At 41.0% G+C, this 9,378-nt stretch overlaps 1 protein-coding gene across 1 annotated transcript in view; it reads left to right on the top strand.

Moving 5' to 3' along the window:
* The window catches only part of BRF1 (BRF1 general transcription factor IIIB subunit), a 214,006-nt gene extending 207,888 nt beyond the window's left edge, over window positions 1-6,118 (top strand). Inside the window, exons 17-18 of the mRNA XM_075193059.1 lie at window positions 4,755-4,899; window positions 5,753-6,118. Of these exons, the coding sequence (XP_075049160.1) occupies window positions 4,755-4,899; window positions 5,753-5,790 (183 nt within the window). The 3' untranslated portion in view covers window positions 5,791-6,118. The remainder of the gene's footprint in view (window positions 1-4,754; window positions 4,900-5,752) is intronic.
* The last annotated feature ends 3,260 nt before the right edge of the window (window positions 6,119-9,378 follow it).

Raw genomic sequence — 9,378 nt, 5'->3', positions numbered from 1 at the left:
CAGGGGAGCCCGAACTTCCTGTTGGCCCGGAAGTGACGAGCGGCAGAGGGAGGGCGTTTGTCCCGGCACCAGGTAAGAGTGCGGGACGGCGCCTGACAGGTGCAAGGAAAAATGAGCAGAGATTTTACAGAAATCTCCGCCGCAAATTGTCTGCGGAATGTGCGTGGGACACTTCAAGTCTAATTGAATTCACACCGTTTAGTCATCCCAAATAAATAATTAAATATTGTTTTGCATCTTGAGGTGCAATAAGTATGTGAGAAAATGTCCCGTTCTAGAAAATGAATCTAGAGTCCTTTCTCTTTGTGTTCTTGGTTTGCCATAGTTTTATAAGATATAATAAAATAACGTGGTCACAATATTCGTGACTTGATTTTTTACCAACTGAGAAAGTATTCTCAATGGCAGCGAGAGGTTTTATATTTTGCACTTGATACCCTGTAGTGTTCTACCCCTTGTAGTAGTGGTACTAGTGTTTCTTGTTTTGTGTTTGAACATATTGAGTCAGACATTTGTATATTTAATGGTCCAACGTCACGGCGGTATGAAACATTTTGGGTGGACCATGAGCTTCTGCTTTAGACTGCATCTGTGGACTATTCACAGTGGATGACGTCATTGCAAGACCAATTTTCATGGATCAGTAATGTCACCAGTTCCTAGTGAAATTATAGGCTGTATATTGATGCGATCCACTAAACATCTTCTACTTTGTGGTTATGGGGTCTGCACATCGCAGCAGCGGGCGGGCTGTGGGGATATGAATCCCCTTATCGTGCCATCATCCCTGCCTGCTGCGGGGATGATGGCATGATAAGTAGATTTTCCTGCCCTCTGGGAGAATAGTGGACTGTCTCAGGTGTCCGGGATCCTGCCAGACATTCTGTAAGAGAAGGCATGTGCGATGTATACTTTAGTAATCAACAAAACAAAAAATAAAAGGGCGCATATCACTTGAACCAAATAAAAATACCACCATAAATATATTAAAATACATTTTTTTTTATTATAAGCATATACTGCACAAACTATATATTGCAATATAAACTTCATATATTAACCGAAGTCCAAGTGGATTGACAAAAAGGACTCCTTAGGAAATGTCTATTGTTGTATATTGACCCTATAGTGCACTTATAGGGCAATCCATCTGTAAAAGTAATGCTTTAGTAATCCCTCTAGCTCTAGTCTGTATTTGGGGCAGCACTATTCTTAGGCGTTTATTTATATAGCACCATCATATTCTGTAGCGCTTAATAAAACGAGACAGGGTTTTAAAGACAGACAGACAAGTGCTACGTATTGCACAACGGTACAATCAGATTACAAAGGTAGAAAGTGCTAAGTGGGCTATGTGGTCCAGTCACACAGCTGTGTTGCTCAAGGGTTGGAGAGTAGATATGTTGTCTTATGTAACCTGTGCAGAGGGTGGTAATAGGGTACCCTAGGGGAGTTAAGAGGGTGGTTGAGGAATTTGATAAACTCGCCTGAAGAGGTGGGTTTCTAGAGAACGCTTGAAGGTTTGAAGACTAGAGGGAAGTTTTGTTATTCGAGGGAAATAATTTCACAGAGCAGGTGCTGCCCAAAAAAAGTCCTGTAACCGGGGATGGGAGCAGGTAATGAGTGTGGATGAGAGATGCAGATCTTGTGAAGAACGGAGGTGTCAAGTTGGGAGATAACTAGAGCTTTAAGTTCCATTCTGTGTGGAGTTTTTATGTTCTCCTATATTTGTGTTTAAATTACATTGTACGGTCCAGTGTGGTATGGACTGAGTTGCAGAAATAAGGTCCCCTGATTTTAAAGATGTGAAGTATGTTAAGTAAAGAATAATAATAACATTCTATTATACTATATCCTGACCTATATGTCCTCTAGGCTCTGATTACCCATATTACTTCTGTTACTCCACTGTTGGGAACATTATAATATTAATATGTTCAAGTACTTTACTTGTTATAGCAGATTGACACGTTGCCACATCTCTGTCAGAGCTGCGAGATGATGCAATTGTATATTTAGAAAACTGCATTTTAAAGAGAATCACGATGAGAGGAAAAGTATTCATCTTGTCAAATGGCTGGATGTGCTGCCTAGGGACAGGCATTATCACTTTTATTCTCCCTCATTACAACAATCGCACCTTGTTAGATGTTCGGCAGGATGGAAATAGGCATGGTAATTAGGAAGAGGTCATATTTTAATTAGACTTTTTCTATACTCCTGCGGACTCCGCGAGTGAATGAGCAGCTTATTTTGGGTTCTACGCCACTCTCAGGCATTTCTCATGCTGGATGGGAATTCTCAGCATGATACGTCCTAAGGAACAAAGTTTCCCCTGTACCATTTAATCCTATTTTTAGGATTGCTTATGTATGACTACTTTACTATTTAACCCCTGCGGTTTTGCCATAAAGCGGTTCCACGAGATAACCGTGAAGTTCGCAGTGTAACTATTGCACCTTGAAGCCGGTGACTTTAAGATCAGAAGAAATGTTTAATATCTGGATTTTTTTTTTCCGTCTTTTATACTTTGTTTTTCCTGTGGTTATTGGATGCAGAGCTTTGTCTGTGTCTCAGCTTGCAGTACTTTTCTCTTGATGTATTACTCTATTTAAGCAAACAGAATGATCCCTAGCAGTGACCGGCTACTTGTTTCACAATTACCACCAGTCTAAATCCAGTGACTGTACAGAAGCCTGCAAAGCGTACACTACATATATTGTTACAGAGCCAGGGAGATCTGACTCTTACATGGACCCTTTAATCAATAGAACACTAGTATTTAGTGTGTACCTGTTGCCTAGATACTGTAACGGCATTGTGGTGTAAACCTACGTTCATAAAAAAAAAAAACAGCCTATCAGTTCACTAGGATCTAGTAACGTCACTGAACCACCATCCACAAAGTGTCTATTAGTGAATATTATATATGTTCTAAGTGCCTCAGTGATGTCCCTAGACCCTAGGGCAGGTTTTGGCAAAATGTGGCTCTCCAAGTGTTGTGAAACTACCATTCCCAGCATGCTTTGCTAGCCACTAGCTAGCAGGGTGTGCTGAGACTTGTAGTTTCACAACACCTGGTGAAGCACGTGTTGTCCACGCCTGCCCTAGTGAATCAATTGAAGGCATATTGGTTCAGCCTACACAATTCCTGCCTTTCTGTGTTTAGATGAGTGGCGCACTTGATATGGAAGAGCAGTTATAAGCTGCTGTAAAGCAAGGTAACTTAGTGATGCTGCAAACACTTATCTAGAAAAGCTCCTCCCATCCTTTATCAGTGCCTCAGCGATGTTCTCATACAATAAAGGTTACAGAAAGGAAGCACTCTGGGGTATACAGTTATCACATACTTGTCTACTTTTGGCAAGTGCAGTCCAGGAGAGGGGCGTGACTAGAGGGTGGGAGGGGGAGGGCCGTGGCCAGACACATCATTTTGGTCCCGCCCCCTGCGATGAAAATGCAGTTTTGTCACGGGGGGGCGGGGCCAAAATGATGTGATTCACCGTGAATCGCGTCATTTTGTCCAGGCAGTTGCGGGATACGGAGGACTTGCCTGCTCTCCCGAGAGCTTGTGAGACCGACCCGAATTTCGGGAGTCTCCCGGACATTCCGGGAGAATTGGCAAGTATTAGTTAGCATGTGCTCCCTGCTTACAGCCAGTATAGGAGGAGTGCAGGGACTGACAGCTGGGGTAAGAGGTACCTAACACCCCCCCCCCCTTTCCTGCCGCCCCTTGTGTGGTGATTGGTTAGTGTGTCGTCATGTGGTTCCACCTGTAAGCAGTGTGATTGGACAGTGGTGACTGTTAGGTACTGGGGAGGGAGGGAAGGTATGCTAGTGGGGGACATCCTTGTCTTAGCCATCCCCTAATTCTGAGGCTTTAGACTCACCTGGCGTCACCATAGTAATTGCACTGATTTGACATTTCAGCACAATGATAAGTCTGTGTTTCGTCTATTTACGACGACTGCTGCCCTGTTAAAGGAAAATATGTCCTTTTTATATCAAGCAATTTATTTCTGTTTCTACAAATGATAAGAAATAATCCTGTCTGGCAAAACTCTCTTCTCTCCATACTTGTGTTTGTTTATTGCTCTGTAATACATCACCCTTAGACATTGACAGAGTAAGGCCACCTTGAAACTGCAACATCATAAAAATGAGTTGAAACCTTGTTGGATGTTTCCTTAAACGTTTAACCAGAACAGCTGTAATATTACTGCATTATTATAATGTTACTGTAATAACTAGCAAAAGTGAGCCGGTTGTTGCCTGTACATATTTATTTTTATACAGAAGTCAATTAAACAGCTTAGTGTGTAAGCTGTCAGGTAAAGCTTTGCAGGCGGTTAATAGAATGTTCAGAAGAGTTGTGAATGTTTACGCTGCATAGTGACAAATAAGGGGGTGCAGTTCTCATTTATTAAGTGAAGTCTTATTATTTAGGCAATCTCTGTTTCGGTAGCAGTTTTGCAGTCTAGTAGTTTCAGCTCACCCTGCCAGCCAGGTAGTTCATCACAGGTTCCTGTCTCATGCTATAGCCAAGCAGGAGTCTGGTTCTGAACCTCTGATTATTATATGCTCACTGAAAACACAATATAGGGACTATCTTACATGTGATCCTATCCACTATTCTGGTCACATGATTGCACCAACTTTGTTCATTAGAGAGGCATTGGGAGATCAGGCGTGTGAGCAGAGTAATCTTCTTGTCCCATGTCGCCATTGTGTCAGTTATCCTGTTGTTTTCCCAGGAATCCACGAAACTGCTGCAGACCCCGTCTAGTGTGGTGGTGGAAAGCGGTCCGGTCGCCTACAACCACGAGGACGATGCAGAGGAAGAAGAGGAGGAGGAGGAGGAGCACTGTGTCAGCGCTCTTCAGTTACTGGGCGGTAATGGTAAGTACCCGCGTAGACTCATCGCCCTGTTTTGTTTATCTATATCACGTGTTAATGGATATTTATGTTCCAAAAACGCCTCCGCATTGGCTGGAAGCCCTTGTATCGCCACTGGTATGGTTTACAGATAAGTGAAAAGCAATAGACCAGGCCTGGACAGATTTCCCTAAACATTGAGTCCTCATGTAGTCCATATGTAGCAATGTATGTTTGCAGGTGACTGCATAATGCATTACCCCAAATATTTTACATCATCGCGTATAGTGCCAGCCTGTGCCCTCAGCCACACAGTGTGTTCTGGCCTGCGCCCTCAGCCGCACAGATGGCTCTCCAGCTGTTGTGGAACTACAAGTACCAGCATGTACTGCCAGCCGTAGGCTTCTGTAGCTACAGTATGAGAAATGAAAGCTTAACTTTGAATATATATATATATATATATATATATGTATCTTTTGTAAACCGTCAATTGTACAACTCCTTATTTGATGTCTACAAGAACAAAATGTGTTTTAAGAGGGGCAGAAGATCACCCCTAGCCTCTTGCTTATCGCAGCCTTACTTTACAGGGATACAGTCGCTGACTGATAGTGTTAGGTCACTTGTTTCAGATATTTAGCTTTTTCTCCTATTTTCCTGCCCGCTAATCTAGAACATTTACTGTACATCTTAATTCGACACAAGCAGCAGGTTAGGAGATCAGCCGGCCATTATGTTGTCCACATGTTATGTTTATTGCACACCAAGAATTATCGGAGAATAAATTCCATGATTAACAAGACAATACCGTGAACACTTTCTTCCCCGCTGTCATAGAACTGCAGTATATTAAGTATAACATTTTGCTTTATTTCAGATTATGGCTGCGAGCTGGATGATGACTATGGTTATTGATTAATGTCGCACGGATAATAGCGGAGCTGACTTTCCTTTGATCTTGTAATATACGGACTTGTATCTTATATGCTGTTCTGTGATCAGCGCAATTACACAAAAGTAGCTGGAGTTTTGTAATACAATAAACCTTACAAAATTCTCTTTATTTGGGCCTGTTCTTATTGGCCTTGAACCCATATATCTGTTGGGTTTTAGTACTTGAAAGTTTTGTTGTTGTTTTTTGTTTTGTTTGTTTTTTTTTATTATTATTGTTATTATTATTATGCTGTAATCATGTTTTGATACATCTGTTCTTAGTATTAAACAAGCAAAGCATGAAGTAAAACATTAATATGCGTTTGTGTTCTATGAAATCTGGGGCCACAGTGCACGGCCCTCTGGGTAAATGTTCCCCTCTGCCGTACAGCATGATCATGTGTTAATACACAGATCAGTCATTACTGTCACAGACAGGTCCTCATTTAGTGTTATGAGCAAATCCAGGTAAAGGGTTGCAAATTTGTTACTGGGCCCAACTATGTTGCGACGCAAGGGGTGAAAATGCAATTTTTATTTATTATTTTTAGTATGCGTGCAGGAAAAATACTGCTTGCTTGTAACACACAAATACTGGGCAGCTTTAGGTCTATACTTGTGTTTAGAGTTGAGATAGGAACGTACCCTCCCCCTCCTAACTTTAAATCTGTCAGCAAACAGACTGCACCTTATACCTGGACTTACTCAGAACTCTTGATGAGGACTACACTGTTAGGCAAACTAGGTTAGATACAGTTGATGTTTGGCTATAGATTTTCCGACCTGTGCGTTTTGTTGCCATAGGCAATTACCTAAGTTTGCTGACTGATTGCACCCTTGTTTGGTAAACCTTTCCACACACTGTGCTATCTGGTACTGTTGCACTGACGTTAAACTGAATGGCCCAATCACAATGCTTTCCATGCTGCCTGCTCAGCCAATCACAACGCTTTCCATGCCGCCTGCTCAGCCAATTAAAACGCTTTCCATGCCGCCTGCTCACCCAATCACAACGCATTCCGTGCCGCTGGCTTTTCTGAGTCTAGCGATGACCTCATGCACATGTTGATAGGATCATAATTTGACATGTTTTGGGGTTTTTCGGTATACTAATCTGGTCTAATATTATTTGATGGCTCATTTTAAGTTAAATGAGATGCAGGTTATTTAGTGAATTGGCCCAATACTAGCTTCATCCAAATCTGTTATCATTAAGCCAGTAGTTATATACCTCTACAAACTGGGGTGATGCAGGGTTGTCTGTCCCACACTGCCTTACAATATTTTGTAATATTAGTATTCTATATATATCATTTGAAATAACTCTTTATATTGCACAACTGTACACATTTCTATGAAGTCAGTGATTTATACAGAGTCACATTTGTTGAGGAATTCCTGTTCCTTTCCGTTTTTAAAAAGCTTGTAGTCCTCCATTAGTAAAACAATATACAAAGAAGAGTCACCATTCTATAGATTCCCTTCTATAGATACTAACCAAACCTGCTTCTTATTTTCTATTTTAGCTAATCTGATTATCATTTTGCTACTTGTGTTGCATTCCTTGTAACTCACAAATCAAGATTTTGTTATTTTTAATTATTATTATTTTTTTAAAAATACCTTCTTCTTTGCATCTGTTTTCTATTTATATCTTGGCAGTAAGCCACACTGGGCAATTTTTATTTTATTTTATACTTGTTTCCCACCAGAATAAATTGGTAAATGCATTTGTTTAAAATTGCTTTACAATACTTCCATTTATGTTCTGTCTTTCTTTTTCTTCATCCCAGTCTGTGAGTTGAATTAATGACCTTAGCATGGACAAATTAGCCTTCTTAATGTTGTTTTTAGCTTAAATCAAAGGACGTTACACTGCGATCACTATTTCCCAGGTTTCATTTGCAGACGTATAATAAGCGCTGTATTGTTTGTGATTACCAGATACAACAGTGCACCTTTTTTATTTTGGGCCTCTGCTAACTGACCCATGAAATTGCCCTACAGTAAGCTTAAAACTGTTCGCCTCTTTGCAGCGTTTGACGTCCCATTACACCAATCAGTTTCTGGTTAATTAAAATCCTGAAGACTTACACGTTTGCCCGGTTTTGCAGCTGTTTCTCTCTGTGACCGAAGCGGTGTCTCGTCCTCAAGATTTATACTTATAATGTGATCCAGTAACAATCTTGACAGTTCTTAGTCTAGTTTGGCGCACCACCCATAATGTTCCATCATCCTTCTAGCATAGAAGTTAGTTCCACCAATACTCACTCTGTCCCTCCTATAGTCCGTATAACCGTGTATATCAACACCACACTCTTGTGTGAGTCCAGCAGGCTTCAGCAACACCAATCAAATGATAATGGTCCTCAAATGCCAGCAACTCACGCTCTCCTGTTTTCATTGCCAGATGTGAAGACACTTACATGTAAGCTGGCTATTAGCCTGCAACGATTGCTTTTAGTTTTCTTTGTCATTTGTAAATCAAGTTGTAATTTTTTTTTAATGTATAAATGTAACAGATTGATCTCCTTCCCCTGCTCTAAACCCCCAATCTCCTCCCAGAGCACCTATTGCAAACCTCCATTCCATGTACAACCTATTTATCCTGTACTAACTTACCCTCAGCCTCTCCTGTTTTGTTTAAAGTCTTCAGTCGTCTCAGAAATCTCTCCCTTAGCACAGTCTTCAATTTAGGTACAATCCACCCTTAGCATAGAGATTGTACCCCAATAAAAAGTCAGCTCAGTAGGCTAGGAGCTCCAAACCTTCCTCTTTGCACAATACTTTAGCCATGAATTCAGCTACCTAAGCTCCCGCTGTCTTGCTGTGTTGTGTATGGCGTTGGCCGTATTCCAGCGAGCGTGGATGTTAGAGCTCCTCCACCTTTAGCTCTACTTGCTCTGATAGACAAAGCAGACATTACAGAAGAACGTTTTGCAATGATAGAAATCCCACCTGGAGTAATTTTCTTTTGGAGTATCATGTAGGTCTGTTTTATGAACTGAGACCTGTCAACACTTTGGAGTAGATCTCAAAATATACAACTATAAAGGTATAAACAATAAAAGTAAAGCACAGTAAATAATTACAAGTAGATTGTATTAAACTAAAAGAGCCTCTGAGTGTAAAAGAAAAACGATTGTATTCAATATGAGGCATTTTATGAGGTCAGCTGAGCGCTTTGCCCTGTCAGCGGAATGTGGGTTCTGGTAGAGGATAGTTATATTTTATTTATTGGCTGTATCACATCTGTGTGCTGTGGCCTTAAACCACCACAATGATCAGTGAGGAGTCCAGAGGAACGTGTCCCTGATACATCTGTAGCGCATGAATCGTAGCACCAACAGGAGAGATGAGTAAATATATATATATATATATATATATATATATATATTTATTATAATTCATATATACACTGAACAGCCACGACATTGAAACCATTTACCTAATATTGTGTGGTTCTCCCTCCTGCCACCAGAACAGCTCTGACTTGTGGAGGCTTGGACTACACAAGACCTCTGAAGGTGTCCTGTGGTATCTGGCACTGAGACTTTAGCAGCAGATCTT

Source organism: Mixophyes fleayi, chromosome 12, assembly GCF_038048845.1.
Source record: "Mixophyes fleayi isolate aMixFle1 chromosome 12, aMixFle1.hap1, whole genome shotgun sequence".
NCBI classification, from domain to species: Eukaryota; Metazoa; Chordata; class Amphibia; order Anura; family Limnodynastidae; genus Mixophyes; species Mixophyes fleayi.
Note: the sequence above shows the minus strand (reverse complement) of the source record. Positions and strands in the feature narration are given on the sequence as shown.